This window comes from Sminthopsis crassicaudata, chromosome 2, assembly GCF_048593235.1.
Source record: "Sminthopsis crassicaudata isolate SCR6 chromosome 2, ASM4859323v1, whole genome shotgun sequence".
In the NCBI taxonomy this organism is placed as follows: domain Eukaryota; kingdom Metazoa; phylum Chordata; class Mammalia; order Dasyuromorphia; family Dasyuridae; genus Sminthopsis; species Sminthopsis crassicaudata.
The window spans coordinates 28,760,125-28,779,707 of record NC_133618.1 but is presented as its reverse complement, the minus strand read 5'-3'; the positions used below and the strand labels follow the sequence as shown (position 1 = coordinate 28,779,707).

Below are 19,583 nucleotides of genomic sequence, written 5' to 3'. Positions count from 1 at the left end.
TCCTTGTACAGATAAATATGTATATATATATATATATGTATATATATATATATATATATATTGTATTTAGCATATACTTTAATATATTTAACATGTATTACACTACCTGCCGTCTAGGGGAAGGAGTGGGGGGGAAGGAAGGGAAAAGTTGGAACAGAAGGTTTTGCAAGGGTAAATGTTGAAAAATTACCCATGCATATGGTTTGTAAATAGAAAGCTATAATAATGAAAATTATATAATAATAAAAATAAATAAATAAATAGAAAATAAACTTAACACTATTTTAAAGCTTTTCAAACTTTTATATACTCTGTAATTGCTGTTGTTATTGCACACAAGTGCTTAATAAAGGCATGTTAAATTAAAAAAAAAAAAAAACAAACAAGGTCAAGTATAGTGGGAATTGTGGAAATCACACACACTTGTAAGGGTCCTTTAAAGGAGCCACCACAGTGCAACAGGAGATTTGAGTGGCCTGGAAGTAATTTCTGTGGGTAAGAACTGCCCCTTGGATGGGATCCTGGCCATATGGAGATAGCTTCATAACAGAAGACAGCTCTCTCTCTGTTTGGCTGTGTGTGTGAACTCACAGACCCCTTTTAAGCTCACTGCAGGCAGCAAGTCCCTCTTTTTATCCAGAGGTAACTGAGCTAAGTGGATGGATAGCCAAGAGAGGTAAGGAGTTTGATGGTGAACATGTGGGTCTTCAGACTAGGTATTCACTAGGGAATAAACAAGTCAGGGTATTATATGAGCAGGTATGATAAAGGCTTTAAGTTTGCACATGACTGTTCTCGAGTGCGCTATCAGTTATTAAATTATGATTCAAGAAATCGTGGCTAGAGATCTTTGAAGGCCTCAGAGGAGGTAAGTCGGTAGAAGTTGACACTGCAAAGGTCAATGGCCAGAGATAGCATGACACCCTGGGAATTAGGAGAGACTGGCAATAGCAAATGCAATGATAGCAAGTTTCATACAGTGACTCCATCATGTGACAATTCTGGCTCTGGCTCTGTTCCCTTTCTATTCAATTATGGGTCTAGCCCAATTTCTGTCCTATAAGACTGAGAAATATTTATTGCCAAGGTTTGAACCCTGCTTAGACCACTCCCACCTGTTGCTTAAGGGACCCTTAATTAAGACCCTGGGTTATACTGACCAGAAACTCAGTGAGAGCCAAAGACAGATGTTTTTTACAATTATGCATCTTAAGCAACCCATATATCTTATTTGAAAACCTATCTTATACTGGCCAATCAGTTACTATTTCCTTGTTCCTTCAAATAATTTACAGACATTGAGATGGGGATAGGAGGAGATGGGAAGGAGAGACAACTCTTTTTCTGATTTCAGGGAACTTTTGCCTGATCCCTCTCTCCTCTTCCACCTCTCAATTCATTCATCTCCTCCTAACTGGGAAAGTCCCTGATTTTTCCTCCAATCAGAATTAAATTACCTAATCTCATAACCTGGTTTATATTGTTAGTTGTTTTACTACATAAAAATCTGTCTCCCCCATGCCAGACTAAGGAGGGCTGGTCCCAATTCTTTGGGCACTTCACGTGCAATGCTTCAGAACATGTCATGTTTGAACCTTTGTTTCTCAGTCAGACTCCAACCATCATAGTATCACTGGATCACAAAGTCAGCAGAGCAGAGGAAGGTATAAAAAGGCTGGAGCAGTATGAGGGGACCAGGGGAAGAAGGGCAGAGAAATAATTCTGCTATCTGATCCCAGAAATGACTGTGGGGAGTCATTAGAGCCGACATGATCAGAATTATATTTTATGTAGGAACATCAATGTGACAGCTGTGTGAAAGATGGACAAGAGTACCAAGAGACTTGAAACTGGAAGACCAACCAAACAGAGAAGGAAGGTGATGACAGACAAGACATCAACAGAATTAGTAACTGAATGCACATGGAATCTGAGAACAAGGAGCAAAGGCAAACACCCTTAGGACTTGGGGAATGACCGTACTCTAGAGAGCAGTGAGGAATCCAACAGGGAAGGGTTGGGTGAGGAAAGAGTTCAGTTTTGGACATAAGTAAAGATGTCTTTTAGGCAATTAGAGAAGTGAAAATGGGAATCAAGAGAAAGATTAGGCCCAGATAAATAGAGCTGAAAATGATCTGCATAGAGATGGATATTGTTGAAATCACCAAAAAAAAAGTAAAATAAGAAGAGATAAGAGTGTCCAGAGAAGAATCCAAGGATACAATTACATTTAGATTTTAACAGGAAGAAATCAGAAGTTCTGATCAGAGAGAAAGGGACCCACATGTGCCAAAATGTTTGCAGCAGTCTTTTTTGTAGTGACAAGAAATTGGGAGCTGAGTGAATGTCCATCAATTGGAGAATGGCTGAATAAATCGTGGTATATGAATGTTATGGAACATGATTGTTCTGTAAGAAACATTCAACAAGATGATTTTAGAGAGGCCTGGAGAGACTTACATGAACCGATGCTAAGTGAAATAAGCAGAACCAGATCATTGTTCATGACAAGACTATATGATGATCAATGCTGATGGGTGTGGCTCTCTTCAACAATGAGAGGATCCAAATAAGTTCCAATTGTTCAGTGGTAAAGAGAGCCATCTACGCCCAGAGAGAGGACTGTGGGATCTGAGTGTAGACCACAACATAGCAATCTCACTCTCTCTGTTATTTGCTTTCATTTTTCCTTTTTCAGTTTTTCTTTTTCTTCTTTCTTAATCTTGATTTTTCTTGTGCAACAAGATAATTGTATAAATATGTACACATATATTGAATCTAATATGTATTTCAACATATATCGGACTACCTGCCAATTAGAGGAGGGGGTGGGGAGAAAGAGAGGAAAATTTGCAACAAAAGGTTATGCAAGAGTCAATGTTGGGAAAATTACCCATGCATATGCTTTGTAAATAAAAATCTTTAATAAAAAAATTTTTTTTAAATAATAGATCTTATAGCAGGCCCACCACTCATTCAAAGGACATGATCACCTACTTTACACGACACAGGGAAAGTAAGGCTGGAAATTAAATCCAGTCACAATATATTTATTAATAAGTTCCTTAACCTCTCAGCTCTGTTTCCTCTTCTATAAAAGGGAAATAATAATCAACTACGATTACACAGAATTTTCTGAGGATTTTTTACTCTTTATAAAATTCATAAATGTGGAATTATTTTCCTTTATATTTCTCATTGTAAAATTTTTAAGTCATTTTAAAGTGTGTCAAATCCTTTGAAAATTATCTGTTCATGTATTCTGTACATTAAGGAATGATCATTAACTATTCAGTCACACATTAACAATTCTGCATTTACCATAAAATTTTCACAAATTTCATTTTATTTAGGATAGTTTGTTTTTCTTGTGAAAACCCTATATGATCAAGCCTATCAATTTTATCTTTAACAATTTATTTATTCTATATATAATTTTTCTTCACAATTGAGAGAAATAGATTCATTTTCCTTCTGATTATTTAACAGATTTTTTTTCAATGTTTTTGAATCTTTAATCTAATTGGACACAAGGTACAGGGCAAACAGTACAGCATTTAATCAGGGGACTAAGGTATGAATCCCTATTCTGTCATAGACCTGGGAATCTAACTTTGGACAAATTGGTGGGCCTCAGTTTCTAGCTATAAAAAATTAGGGGTTTTGATTCTAACTAGAAGTTTGCTACCATATTTTTCATCATTTAATTTCTTATCCAAATTATTTATAAAAAATATTCCTTACAGAAACCTATTGTTTCAACTTTTATAAACAAAGAAATTCCTGCCTATCTGTATTCTTTGTTTTCCACTGATGAGGAAATAATTTTTCCCAATTATAAGGAGACTTTATTTTTTAAATAGATGATGTGACCAGCCTTACAAATAAAAAGGAATTATTTTATAGTAACTCTTTATAAAGTTATTGAGCCACCTAAAACACTCTAATTCCCAACCAAAAAAAAAAAAAAATTTATGTGTGTGTGTATATATATATATATATATATATATATATATATATATATATATATATATACACACACACATATATATAAATTTTACCTTCTTCCCCAGTGTTACAACAACTCTAATATTCTTTATGACAACTTCAATCAGCTTGACTTGTATTATGGGGGACTTACCGGCCTTGCGTGTTCTGGACTCTTTTAGAATATGCATCCAAATCTGCAATATTTACTTGGATATGTCTTGAAAAGGATTTTGAAGGTTGGCTAGTCTTGTGATATATACCATTTACAAATTCTTCTTTATCTGATAATGGTATAATAGCCAATTCTTGAGGGGCTGGTTCTAGTGGAACAAGACATCTTGACTTAGAGGTACTTAATGAATCAAGTCCTGTTCTAGTACCACTGTCTGATTCATGCTGTCTTTTCTTTAAAATCTCATCATCCAGTTTGGCATTAGAAGCCTTGGGAGAGAGAGTTATACGAAGATAAGAGACTGCTCTTTGTTTGGGGGATAAAACTGAAGAAGGGACAGGTGATGCTTCTCCTTCCAGAGTTGGGGAGTTTGGACGGACCGTCATGCTTGACTCTGCTTCAACATTGGCCACAATTAAAGAGTGCACTTTTTGCTTCAACTGATCCTCTCTTTCCACGGGACTAGCCTGATGCTGAGAAAGAGGAGTCCGCAAGGAGTGTTCAGGACCCACCACGTTATCCACAGGTGGGACACTCCTAGGCTGGCAATGCTCTGCTTGTTCCTTAGGGGAAATGCTGGGAGGGAATTCTGCAGTTACCCTTATACCTTTGTCATGTATTCCAAGTGACTTGAGACTCACGCCTCTGGCAAGATCTTGTTTGTCCAAAAGCTGGCTCTCTTTGACACTGGACTGAGGCTTAGCAGTAGTTGTAATAGCTGGTGCTGCTGGGGATTCTTTCTCTTTTAAACTTGTGGTGACCGCAGACAAATCGCCGGACGCCCGATCATGGTGATTTCCCATAAGCCCTGGATCTTTCCTTATGGAAGTTGCCAGTATTGTATTTGAAATCGGGAGGGGGCTCTTGGACATGGGCCTGTTAGCTCTCCATGTGACAGCAGGCAAGCTTTGTCCTCGATCACTTTGGACCACTACTGGAGCACTGGGGCAACACAGGGAATGTCTAAAGGCCTCAGAGCAGGATCTGGAAGGAGGACGAGATGGGAGACTGATGGGTTCTCGGGAGGACACGGCAACAGGTCCCACTGATTCCACCTCCTTTGTCTCCATTTCTTCATGCAATGACCTTGGGGACTCCCTGCTAGCATAATGAGACTCATCAGATGTGGAGCTCAGAAATGGCTGGTGACTTCCCGACCTAGAGAAGCTCCAAGCTTTCGCCTGAGAGGTTTGGAGAACTGACTTTGCATGGCTGCCACACCGCGTAGTCCAAGATGCCATCGGCTGAGTCTGGCTCATCTCTGCATACTCATTAGATCTAAATTCCCGACAAGAGTTACCAAATTGTTCATTACCCATAGGTCTGAAGCAGCCATTTTCATGAGCCTCAATAAAGAAATGATCACATGTTTCTGAGATATTTCTTATCCCCACCGGACATGGTAAACCCTAAGAAAATACATACAAAAGCTTTGTTAAAGTCGTAGTCTGGCTGCAATGAACAATGATAAGACAGACCCCAAAGAGAAGAGGCTGTGGGCTTTGAAAGACCAGGCCCTCTTCCTAAGCTAGGAAAGACCAAAGGATTATATAGAATAAAGTTAGAAGGACTCATTCAAAACTGTGATTTTAAATAAAGAAAGATATGAAGGGCCCCACCAGGTTAAGGTTGGGAAGATATGATGGTATACTTTAAGAACCTTAGAGAATCAACTGAAAAGCAACTCTAGAAAAGTTGCTGGATATTAAATAAACCCACATAAATTGACATTTCTAGATATCACCAAACAAACCTATCAGGAAAAAATACAAAGAGAAATTCCATTTTAAAAAACTGCAGACAATTACCTATGCATATATCTGGTAAATAAAAAACTATAATTAAAAAAAAACACCACTGCAGGCATTATAAAATACCCACCAAGACACACCCAGGAAGTATAAATAACAAAAATTACAAAACGCTTTTCCCACAAATAAAAGCAGATCTAAAGAAATGGAAAAATACTAATTGCTCAGAATGGGCTGTCAATATAATAAAAATGACAATTCTAAATTAATCTACTTATTCAGTACCATATCAATCAAAATACCAAAAATTATTTTATAAAGCAAAAGAAAAAATAAAAACAAATTCATCTGGAAAACAAAAGATCATAATATCAAAGAAATCAATGAAAAATTTGTGAAGAAAGGCAACCTCACAATACCAGATTTCAAACTATATTACAAAGGTGTGATCAAAAAAACCTCTACAAAGACTCTCACAACTATCAATATCCCTCATTTTACAAATAAAGAAACTGAGGAAAATAGAGGCTAAGTGATTTGCCCAGGATCCCTACCAAGTGTTTGAATTCAGAATCTGAATCCTAAATCCAAGTCCAGCACTTACTTCATCCACTGGGCCAACTAGTGATGGATGGCCAGTTCCATGTCCTCCCAAGGTTTCCATAGCTACTACTGCCTCTCCAAAATAACCCTGTACTGATTTTGCATATTCTCCTTATGTCTACATGCCTGGTCCATCCCTCCCTCCACCAACTCCTCTAATAAAATGACCCAGTTAAAAAGAACCTTTTTCTCTGTGCCTCCTGACCCAGCTTGGGTTTCCCGCATACCTGAAATAAATCCAGTGGCTTCCCACAGCCAAACATGCCAGCCTTGATCTCTTCCACCTTCCTCAGGTCGGCTTCATTCAGTTCGGTCATGCAGTCCCCACACTCCGTCGCCAAATTAAGCTTCAGACACCATGCTGGGAAGAGAGCATCACAACAATGGAGATAAGAAATACCTCCAGGAATACAACTAGACTCAGGGCTTCAGTTTCTTTTATGATGGAAAAATGAGCAGCTCCCATTTCCAATCAGGAAGGCCACCTCCCACAGGGGCTGTTGTTTTGGGAGCAAACCATCAGTCAATGATTTGGTCACTGTTGGATAATTTATACCGAGTGTTTGGGACACTACGTATCTAAAAGCAGTATTTGAACTCAGGTCTTCTTCACACAAAGGGAGGTTCTCTTGCTACTGCAGCACCATAACCCAACCAAGAAGGTGTGGAGAGCACAACTGGAAATTAACCGAAGTGATGGACAGCTGCAGGGAAGAATGATAAATTTTGTCCTGGAGAAAATGGCGAGGGACTAGAGAGAACGCCAGCCGGAGTCATCGAGGTTTTGTCTCTCTGAGGATCCTTTACTCCAAGGAAGGGTACCATTGGGTTTGGATGGGAAGGGATTAGGAAATGACCCTGGTCTACGATTAAAAGAACAAGTTATCACTCCAACAGATTAAGTGAACTGAAGCATATAGAGAAAGAGAGACAGAGAGAAAAGTTGGAAGGCTTAGGGTTAGATAGATATGGAGCTGACCTGCCCTAGCAACTAATCAGCCAAAAATATTTCCCGTCACCCGATCTGAAAATCTTTCTTTCATGATGATATGGGGCCTGCGATTCCACCAAACTGGCATTAATTTGGGTCACAAACACTCCTCTAAAACCTAAGTACTTATAAAAGTGCCATTCCTTCTCAAACCTAGAATTTCACAACTCAGCCAGTGGCAGAATCGGAAGGCTGGGGGCAGGCGAGCTCTTACCCCGGGCACGCACCCTGCACTCCTCCTCCTCGGCATTGCGCAGCATCTGCGTGGCGAAGCATCCCGGAGGCTCACATCTCAGGAGATGGCGCACATGGGCAGCCAAGGAATCCTCACTGCTGCAACCGTCATCACTCTCACAAGTCGTGTCTCTGTCTTGGAGATCTCCCATGCACACATGGCCTGGGATATGTGGCAAGTACCCAAAAAAGCCATCGCAAACGGGATTGCAAATATAAGAAACTCTCGCGCTGGGGGAGTCTCTACTCGAATGGCTACTTGTCAGAGGTGTTCCAGGCCCTGACGTTTCGGGCCCAGTGAAGACACTGCTCCGGTCAGGCTCATACCTTGGCACCGACTGGGCTGTGTCATAGTGTCTGAGGGGCTGCCGTGAGGCTCCTCTGGCCTTACTCGCCACTTCCCGAACCAAAGTTTCCCCAGTATCTCTTTGGGAAGTCGAGTGATTCACCAAGTGAGTTTCCACTGTTGTGGCAGGGATCCTATTGTCATCCCATACACATCTCTGGGAAAGCGCCATGGAGTCCTTGGCCAAAGGGGCTTTCCTGCTGTCGTCCACTCTGCTGAGCCGAGGAAAGAGGAGGTCAGGGTGAAGACCCGGGGAATTGCTAAACCGCTTCCGTGCGATACTCTCTGCCTCCACCAGGAGGGTGTGCAGGCCTCTGTCCGTTTTCCCTTCACTTTCAGACTTCCCCTTCACCTTGCCTTTCTTTCCATCTTGATCCACAGAAACAGGGGTCCCCTTAATGTCTGAAACTGTCACCGTGCCTTCCTTTCCATCTCGACCTACAGACATCGATGTGGGTACAGGCAAAGGCGTAGCATGGGCCCCGCCATCAGGGAGACGGGAATCCCAATGATCTATAAGCTTTTGGACACGTTTGGAAATGATTTTGAAATCCCCTTTATAACTGAAATTAGGGGGAACTGATTTCTCCTCAGCCTTAGAGGAGGTCTCTGGGGTACTCTCAATCTGACTGAGAGTTTGCTCCCGGGAATCCGGACGCTGTGATGTCTCAGGGAACACTGGTAAATCTTGGTGTGAGCGGAGCTCCACAGGGATGGACCAAGTGACATGAGAGGCGCCAGAATTAAAGTTGGAACGTACTAAAAGGGAAAAAGAATTTTTTTTAAAGTACTGGATATTAAAATTAAAGTGAGTGAAATTTGTGTGTGTGCACATTCTTGGGATACTGATCCCTGCATTGAACTCGTTACAAAGTACTCATTTCTCAGCAAAATAAAATGACAGTCTAGGGCAATATTGATTTATCAAATATATGTGTGAAGACTTACCATTTACATGTAAACAGCAGTCCCAAGACCAACATATTCTCATATAAGCTCTTGAGAAATCTTACAAGAAATAGAACCAAGGAAAGAGAACTGAAACAGGAAACTGCAATCAGCACCTGGGGACTAAACAAGAAGCCAAGAAATGCTAGCGAGCGTGGGGCCTGATAACAGAAGATGACAAGAGGAAGAAGCAGCTGGATGATACAGTGGCTAAGAGCATTGAACTTAGACTCAGGAAGTACTAGAGTCAAATCACACTCAGACATTTAATCTAGACAAGTCATTTAATCTGTCTCTTCCTCCATTTCCTCATCAGCTAAATAACACTAACCACCAACTTAAAAGTATTAGAATAAAATGGGATAATATAAATATTAAGTACTATGCAAACATCATGTTATATAAATGCTAATTATGATTATAATTATCTCCAATATCATCTATACTAACAAATGCTACCTAGAATCAGAGTATATAATAAGAGTTTGGACTAGAAAGCAAAGAATGAAAAAGAAAAAACAAATCCAATAGCTAATTGAAAAGAAGAATATACTCCTTTTCTGATTGGTTTGTTTCTCTACTTCACCTCTTAAATGATCACATCGCCAATGGTTTAGTCTTTGGTCTTCTGCTCTTCCTTCTCTCCCTCCTCTCACCTACAGAATACCTATCAGCAGTTCCTAAGACCCTATTCATCACTTCTATATGGACAGCTCCCAAATGGAGATATTCTGTTCTGACCTCCCACCTGATCAGAATCCCAAATTGCCAACAAGACACAGCCATTTTGATAGTTGGCAATCACTTCAAAGCGGACATATTCAGATCTGAAACTATGGTTTAATTCTTTCCAAAGGTAGTTTCTACTCCCACCTACTTTTATGCCCTTCCTCAAATGCGATGCCCAGAATGTAACATACTTTTGCAGAAAGAACAGAGAAAAACAATTAGTTAACTCATTCTGGAAATTATGATTCTCTTAATGAAGGATGGAACGTCATAATTACCCTTTTTTGGCTTCCACATCACACTACTCAAGAAAAGGTAACAGAGATCTCATATTGGGCATGAGTAAGCCATAACACATAATGAAGAATTATGCAGAAAATGTATCATAAAAAATATCGCAACTAAAAAAGATGGACTAGCCTTGTAGTGAGAGCAAGCGAATACCAAATGACAGCTCCAGGAATAATACTCATGCCATCAACAGAAAACAAGAATGTGCTTCAGCAAACTTTTAGAATGACTCAGACCAAAGCTGCCCAGGATAGTTAGGAATGGATAGGCAGAGGTCTCCTTGTGATCACAGAATCTAAGAGATGTGAGAGGCCTCCAAGGTGATGATTTAATCCAACTAACACCTTGACGATACACTTCTCTAAAGCATATCTGAGAAGCCCTTAGTCAGCTTTGGTTTGAAAACCTACGACCTTGGATCTTCATCACCTAAAATTTTTTCTTCAGTCATAAAAAAGGGAAAAGGACCTGCATGTACAAAAATGTTTATATATCAGCTCTCTTTGTGATAGCAAAGTGTTGGAAATTGAGGGGAATACCCATCAACTGAGGAATGGCTGAATAAATAATAGAGCTTTATTTTCCATGATTCCTGGATATTCATTGTTATTGGTCTGCGTTTCCTTTTATACCATGACTAATAGGGAAATATGTTTAATATGACAACATATGTATAATCTAATAGGGAAGGAAGGAGAATTTTAAAATTTTTAAAATGAAGGTTAAAAAAAAGTAATGGAATACTATTTGTGTTATGAGAAATGTTGATTTCAGATTTCAGAAAAACCTGGAGACTTACATGAACTGATGCTGAGTGAAAGTGAACAGAACCAGGACTGTACTCAGTGACAGCAATATTGTATGATGATCAACTTTGACAGACTGTGCTCTTCTCAGCAAATTAGTGATCCAAGATAATTCTAAATGACTCATGATGGAAAATGTCATCTGCATCCAGAGAAAGAACTATGGAGTTTAAATGCAGATCGAAGCATATTGTGTTCACTTTTTAAAAATTTATTTTTTGTGACTTTCCCCTTTTGTTCTATTTCTTCTTTCATAACTTGACTAATGTAGAAATATGTTAATATGATCCTATATGCACAACCTATATTAGAATGCTTGCCAGCTTGGGAAAAGGGCATCCCATATGAAACTCAAAATCTTATAAAAATGAATGCTGAAAACTATCTTTATATGTAACTGAAAATACTATTTACAAAAAAAGTTTTTCTTCACTTCTAAAGGACTATAATGAGTCTTCTAGATAGGTCTCTCGTCTCCAGCTTCTCCCCTTCCTAATTCCCCTTCTAAAACACTGGCAGACTAATCTGGTCCCAATTGAACTGAATTCACGGTAAGTCCCACAATTTTCCTAATATGCAAATCCCACCCTTTTCACTCATTGGTCCAAGTATGCTCTCTCTTCCTTCCCAAACATTGCTGATCCAAAAACACAAGCATTCTCACTTTCGCGGAAACATCCCCCAATGACTCCAGTCAATGTTGATCCTTTCCCTTCTAATTTCCCAGAGTACATAGTCAATACTACATAAAGTAGATGATTTTATTCCACTAAAACCTACATTATATTTTTGAATAACTTTAAAGTTGTGAAGAACACAAACATATAAGCTAATCTAAGCAGCAGCAGGATAGAATGTGAGGAATAAGGTAAAAAAAGGAACCTGAGAGCAGTAGAAGGAGAAAGTTCAAGAAACCAAGAACATGACACTGAGTCAGTTAGACAGGAAGAAGGATGAAAGCTCCAAATGGGCAGATCTTAAGTTTGGGCCTTTGCATCCTGTCTTTGAATGGAAACTGTAATATACAAATATAGTGTGCAGTTTAGTGGAAGCAAATAATCATTCATTTTAAGTCAAGCAACTTTTTAAAAATTTATATAATAAAAATTACAAAATGTTTCAAATCATAGAAAACTGCTTAACTATGCCAAGAATTGTTATTTCTTAAACAAATTAAACAGGGAATGGAGGAGTGTGGGGAAACAGAAAGGGGAAAAGAAAGGGAGAGGGAGAGGAAGGGGAGGAGGAGGAAGAAGAAAGGGGAAGAAAAAGAGGAGATAGGAAGGGAGAAAGTAAGGGAGAGAAGAAGGGAAAGGAAGAAGGGAAGAAACATTATTTTCTTGTATACCAAAAAGATTGTTTCCTTTTCTACTTACCATTTGAGGTGAACCTTGGGCTCCTATAAAATATCCTCAATGGATCAGGAGATAGTGATTGAGACTCTTCAACCTGTACTGGAACAGATGTTGTTGCAGGAACAGATGGGTGGGAGTCAATGAAACAATGGCTTGCCTAAAGGGGTGGAACACGAAAAAGATAAAAGAAGGAAACAAGTATAAAATTCATTTCAATTACCTTAAAGTCCATGCCCTTTCTATGATTTCAGATGGGGACAAATATCAATCCCACTTTAGAGGTAGGAAGAAGGAGAGGTTAAGGAACTAGTTGAAATCTGTCTAAGGCCATAATGATGAAAGACAGAATGCTTTTTTAGACTCAAATCACAGAGACTATGTTAGCATTTAAAAGTAATCACATTCAGAACAATTTAGCATCTGTGCTTCTATAATTTTCAACACATTTTCCACATATTTGAGTTTTACCACTTTCAATTCAACAAATGAAGCAGCAAGCTCCCTGAGGCCGAAACCAAAAATGGCATATGCCAGTGGGAGACCAACAACTGCCACCCCTTTAAGCACCCTTCCCCCAAGGTCTCCCTGGAGACAGCCCCAGTTTCTGACTCCAAGAGCCCCAGGCCACCAATTTCATTCACAATCTGGGAAAGTCAACACATGTGCAGTGGTAACTTGACAACTGCTTTTTCCCCATGCTGCAGTCCCAGCATCCTCACCGGCCACAGCCACTAAAGACCCAGAAAAGAAAATTTTCGCCACCAAAGTCCCTAATCTGGCAAATTGTGCAATAAAAGAAATGGAAATGGTTTCGCCACAGAAATGTCATTCAAAAAGATTCTTCTTTCCATCTGACTTCCAACTGAAACCTTCTATCTTAGACTATGAGAGAAGGATGCTCTGGCTTTCTTCCCTCTATGCCAGACTCCTTCCATCTGGGAAGGGTTTAAGAAGCCTCATTCATTCACAGAAATGCTCTATTCTGGCTCTCCGGACTTCTAACCACAGCCTGCTCTGCCTGGAGACTTCTCCATGCTGAGGCTCTGTTCTGACTTGGGGGGTGAGGGGTGGGGAGGTGGTCCCTGACCCCCACTGAGCATCCAGGCCCAGCTTCTAGCACTCCTGGCATGGCTCTTCCCTCTCCAGACTTCCCTACTTCCTTACCAGAAACTTACTCCTCTCCACACTTCAAGCTCCTCTTTCTCTATTACCTTTACCATTAAAATGCTAATTATTTGAGGGCACACACTGGGGTTTTTTGTATTTTAATCTTAAGGTCCACAATCTCACACACAGTATTTAATAACTTTTATCTATTGACATATGAGTTATATTTAATATTCAATAAAAAATAATAGAATTGGCCACAAAAGTCTCAAATTAGTCAACTAAGTTCCTCCAGCCAAATGCTTCACAACCTAGGGCACAGCCTTATAAATAATGCTTCCCACTGAGGGGACAGAGCAGAGCCATCCCAAGATGGTGAAGAGAGCTACTTGAGTTCTCCCCAATTTCCCTCGGAAACAACTTGAAATCAAGCCTCTGAACAGATTCTGGAGCAACAAAACCCACAAAGAGATGAAATGAAACAATCTTCCAGCTCAAGATAACATGGACTTCAAGAAAGGTCAGTCTTAACTTGGGTGAAAAGGGAGCACAGACCAGTGTCGAGGGTGTGTGAGGCAAGCCAGTGGGAGAGTCTTAGCTGAGACTCCATGATCCTGGCTCAACCAGACAGGAGCCCAGCAGAGCAGTGGGGAAGCCTCCAGTCCCAGAGGGAAAGGCAAACTGCCAGCCCCAGAAAGCAAACAATAAACAGGCAGGTCTAGGTCCACTTACCCCAGAGTCATGAGCAAATCACCAATACCAAGAGCCCCTGCACACAAAGCCCAAGCGCAAAGTGCCCCAAAGCTGCCCAAGGATAGTTAGTGCCCTGTGCTCCAGGAGCAGAGCTCAGCTTTGAAAGAAGAAAGGGAAGTAAATTAAAGGGGTAAATTAGATGAAGAGCTAGCAAAAAACCTAACAAAGTAGAAGGGAAGAAGAGCCTTGTCTGAAGCTTAATCTCATCAGATTTGACTCAAAGAAGGAGTAACATACATAATGCTTCAGCTAAAATTAAAAAAAAAAAAAAAAAAAAAAAAAAAAAAAAGCAGGGGTAGTAATCCTAGTTTCAGACAAAGCAAGAGAAAAAATTAGATTAATTGAACCAAGTGGTACAACATCCAGGAAAAATTAGGCAGCAAAACTATATTAAGTGAGGTATCTCAACCTTTGCCTCTCAGAATCAGATAAATCTAACAACAAAGCAAACAATAAAGAAGTTAAGGATCTGAATAGAATCTTAGAAAATTCAGATATGATAGACCTTTAGAAAAAATTAAATATAGAAAGGAATATACTTTTTTCTCAGCAGTACATGGCCCCTATACAAAACCTCACAATCAAATGCAGAAAGGCAAAAATACTAAATGCATTCTCTTCAGATCATGATGCAATAAAAATGATGTGCAAAAAGGGATCATGGAAAAATAGACTAAAAACTAATTGAAAATCTAATCCTAAAGAATGAATGAGTCAAAAAACAAATCATACAATCAACAATTTCATCCAAGAGAATGACAGTAAGGAAACAATATGCTAAAATTATGGGATGCATCCAAATGCATTATTTTAGCAATAATTGAAGAAAAGTTAAAAGAATTAAAGTAGATAATGAGGAAACAAAAGTATCACTCTTTGTAGACATGCTGATATTTTTAAAGAATCCACTAAAAATTATGAAACAACTGACAATTTCATCAAAGTTGCAGGATATACAATAAACCCACATAAATCCATCAGCATTTCTGTTACCAATGTGTGGAATGGAGACATAAAGTAAAGAACTTACAGGAATGTTTAAATTCTTTTTCTGTATTTGTTTTTATTATTTCTATGTCTCTGTGACCTGCATAAGTATGGTGTGTGCAAGCCAATATTTTCTTAAAACTTTAAATATATTTACTTAACCAGAAATGATGACATTTATCCTTTTCAATGTTATCAATATTTAGATTATTAAATGATGTCAGCTCAGTAATCTGAAGTTTGAAGGTCTGACTGATGATTCCTCTTGGAATCAGGGAAACAAAGCATCCCGTTATAATCTGCCTTTGACACCCATATTTAACATTCAATCAGGGGAGAAGGCACCTATTTCTCAATGCTCCCCAACTTATGATGTAATTCTTTGTAACAGAAACCTTCCATTCCAATTTCTCCAAATAGCAACAACCAATCAGATGCCTCCCCCTCCCCTTCTCAATGCTCTCTTCCTTGTGATGTAATCTCTCTTGTATAAAAGCTGTGTATCTTTACTACTTCTTTAGCCCTCCTACCACGACCTTTCTCTTTCTTATCTCATGATGGGACAGCTCATCCTCCAAAGGTTTTCAATAAACAACTTTTCTGCCTTCTACTGAGTGACGTTTGAGTAGTCATTTTAGGTAAGGGTCTTCTACATCCCTCACACCAACAAAACATAACAGCAAGAGATTCAAAGAGAAATTTAAAAAAATAATAACTGTACATCATATAAAATATTTGGAAGTCTACCTGCCAACACAAACCCAGGAACCACTTGAACCTACTTACAAAACACTTTCACACAAATAATTCAGATCTAAACAATTAGAAAAATATCAATTGCTCATGGGTAGACCAAGCTAATATAAAAATTAAATATAAAAAACCCCTAAATTAATCTATTTATTCAGTGCCATACCAAGCAAACTGTCAAAAAAATTACTTTACAGAGCTAGAAAAATTGGCAACAATTCATCTGGAAAAACAAAAGGTCTAAAATATTAAGAGAATTATTGGGAAAAAAAAAAAAAAGCAAAGGACAGTGGCCTAGCCATTTCAGACTTAAATTTGTATTTTAAAGCAGCAGTCATCGAAACCGTTTGGTACTGGCTAAGAAATAAGTGGAGGATCAATTTAATAAGTTAGATATACAAATCATAATATCCAATGACTATAGTAATCTCCTATTTGATAAACCCAAAGACCCCAGGCTTCTGAGGTAAGAACTCATTATTTGACAAAAACTGCTAGGAAAATTGGAAAATGGTATGGCAGAAACTAGCCAGAAAAGAACATGTCACACCCTATGCCATGATAAAATAAAAATGGATACATAATTTAGTCATAGATGGTGCTTATGGTATCAAATTAGAACAAGGAATAATTTACTTGTTAGATCTTTGGAAAAGGGAGGAATTTATGACCAAACCAGAACTAGAAAACATTATGAAATACAAAATGGATAATTTTGATTACAAAAAACAATGTAGTCAAGATTAGAAGGGAAGCAAAACAAGATTATACAAAGATCAATTCTGATAGACTTGGCTCTTTAACAGTGGCATGCTTCAGGCCAGTTACAAAGGACTTGTGATAGAGAGACCCATCTGCACCCAGAGAGAGAACTATGGGAACTGATCACAATATAGCATTCTTACTCTTTTTGTTATTCCCTTTTTGATCTAATTTTTCTTGTGCATGATAAATGTGTTAATATGTATAAAAGAACTGCACATGTTTAACATATGTTGGATTACTTGCCAGCTAGGGGAGGGGTGGGTGAAAGGGGGGGGGGGGGAATTTGGAACATAGGGTTGTGTAAGGGTCAGTGTTGAAAAATTGTCCATGTATATATTTGGAAAGTAAAAAGCTTTAATAGAAAAAATAAATAAATACGGGGGGAAAAAAAACCTGGGAAACAATTTTTAAAGTCAGTGTTTCTGATAAAGGCCTCATTTCTAAAATATGAGTACTGGGTCAAATTTTTAAGACTATAAGTCATTTCCTAGTTGACAAATGGTCAAAGGATATGAACAGACAATTTTGAGATGGAGAAATTAAAGACATCTAAAACCATATGAAAAAAAAATGCTCTAAATCACTACTGATTAGAGAAATGAAAATTAAAACAACTCTGAGGTACCACCTCACACCTATCAAGTTGGTTAAAATGATTTAAAAAAAAAAAGGTAATGATAAATATTGAAGAGGATGTGGGAAAACTGGCATACTAATATCCCAGTTGATGGAGTTGTAAACTAATTGTAAACTAACTGATCTAGTCACTCTGGAGAGCAATTTGAAAACGTGCCCAAAGGGCTCTGAAACTGTGCATAACCTCTGATCCAGTAGTATCATTCTGTAATCTAAAGAGAAATCATAAAAGAGGGAAAGGGGTCCCCATGTTCAAAAAATGTTTGTAGCAATTCTTTTTGTGATGGCAAGGAATTGAAAATTGAGGGAATGCCCATCAATTGGGAAATGGCTGTAAATATGGATGTAACTGAATATTATTGTTCTACTAAAAATAATGAACAAGCTAATTATAGAAAAGTCCCGAAAGATTTACATGAACTGATGCTGAGAGAAACAAGCAGAACCAAAAATACATTGTACACAATTGATTGGTTTTTCCATTTTTTTATGATTGTTCTTTCCCAACATGACTCACATGGAAATTTTTTTTTTAATGGTTATACATATGGGGCAGCTAAGTGGTGTAGTGGATAGAGCACCAGCCCTGAATTCACAAGGACCTGAGTTCAAACCTGGTCTCAGACACTTAACACTTCCTGGCTGGGTGACCTGGGCAAGTCACTTAACCCCAGCCTCGGGGGGGGGGGGGGGGGGGGGGAAATGGTTTTACATAAATATATATATATATATATATATATAAAAACCTGTTTTACATACATACATATATATATATATATATATATATAAAATCAGACTGCTAAATGTGGTACCAGGAACAAAGAGAGCCTACTCTCCCAGTACCACCCTAATTAGGTACAAAGAAATTCATCACTAATAAACTGCCATCTGGGGGATTAGTCTTGATTCTGGAAGCCCATGAAAGAAAAATATAGATGCTTCACACTATGGAGAGGGAAGCAGAGGTAAAGCAGGGAGAATGCCAAGAATCACAAAATCTTGAGAGCCAATAAACTTCTAATGAAGCTGTCGGTACCTGTCTAATTATCAATAAAAGGACAGACTATTAGGGGAACTGAATCACCTCCATCTTGATTTCTCACCATCCATGACACCAAAAGAAGGGAAGCAATGAAAAGGAAGGATCCCACACAGCTACCCCCCACAGAAAGAGATGGGGAAAGGTGGGCATGAAGGTGGTTTCCTCTTATATACAAAGGCAACAAGAGAAACAATGTCAGTGGACTCTTGGTCATTTGTCAGTCATCTCACACTTCAGTAATTACTGTGGACCAAGCATTTACCAAGTAATCCAATCATAGTTCCTGAGGACTCAATGATCAAAAACTGTCCACTTCCTGACACAAGGGTGATGTGCTGTGCTACAAGTTGAAAGTTTTAGATTCTTTTTAATACATTAGCTAAGGAGAAATTTTACTTTGCTCATCTATATATATTTTTAATGAAAATTTTTTACTTGGGAATTCTTGTTTTTTTAATATATTTTATTTCAAACAGCCCAGAATCCCATCTCATCCTCCCAGCTCAACTTTCCCCCACCCATCAAAAACACAAGAAAATCCATGTAGTTATAAAAAGCAAATCAAGTCAATTAAAGCAATTTCAAACACCTCAAACTGGATTTTAAACTCACCACATCCAAACAGAATTATCTTCCTCCTTAAATACTCCATCGTCTTCCTCGTTTCCTCATTCCTCAGGCTCCTCTCCCAGGAGTCATTCAGGCTTTAGATAGCATTTCTCTTTTTTTTTTTTTTTTTTTTTTTAGTTTTTGCTGAGGCAATTGCAGTTAAGTGACTTGCCCAAGGCCACATAGTTAGGAAGTGTTGAGTGTCTGAGGTCACATTTGAACTCAGGTCATCCTGACTTCAGGGCTGGTGCTCTATCCACTGCTCCCCCTAGCTGCCCCCTCACAGAGAATATACAAGAGCTGCAGCTGCCCAAGGCGTGGTTCTAGTACCACTCTCTCCTCAGGCTCCTGGGGGGGGCTGTCCCCTCCAGGGGCTCACAGGATTAAACAACTGAGTGATTTAGTTGATCACTGAGCTGTCAAAAGTGCTGTCATTATCATTATTATTATTTAATGTGAATGGTAAATAGTTCCCACTTTAAATTTTTCAATTAAGGCAATCAGTCTCTACGAACCTCAGTTTCCTCCATTCTCAAAGACAGGTTAGACCAACTACTGTCTTTTGTTTCTCTCAGCTTTAAATTATTCTATTTATGCTACCATTAAAACTCAGTTACCCACCGAATCAGCTAAATTTATACCGCAAACATTAACCTTTTAATTTCTTTTCCAGCCTCTCATCCATTTTCCCATTATTTTCTGCTCTATTTTTCCCTTA

General features: G+C 38.6%; 1 protein-coding gene across 11 annotated transcripts in view; it reads right to left on the bottom strand.

Annotated features, from left to right (window-relative positions):
• Positions 1 to 19,583, bottom strand: part of ALMS1 (ALMS1 centrosome and basal body associated protein) — an 84,785-nt gene that overhangs the window by 35,092 nt on the left and 30,110 nt on the right. For 9 of the 11 annotated variants that reach the window (XM_074285555.1, XM_074285556.1, XM_074285558.1 and 6 more), the window contains 4 exons: positions 12,238 to 12,373; positions 7,722 to 8,846; positions 6,744 to 6,877; positions 4,142 to 5,571 (listed from right to left, as the gene is read on the bottom strand). In XM_074285555.1, the coding sequence (XP_074141656.1) occupies positions 4,142 to 5,571; positions 6,744 to 6,877; positions 7,722 to 8,846; positions 12,238 to 12,373 (2,825 nt within the window). The remainder of the gene's footprint in view (positions 1 to 4,141; positions 5,572 to 6,743; positions 6,878 to 7,721; positions 8,847 to 12,237; positions 12,374 to 19,583) is intronic. The other 2 variants (XM_074285564.1, XM_074285565.1) reach the window with 1 other exon arrangement.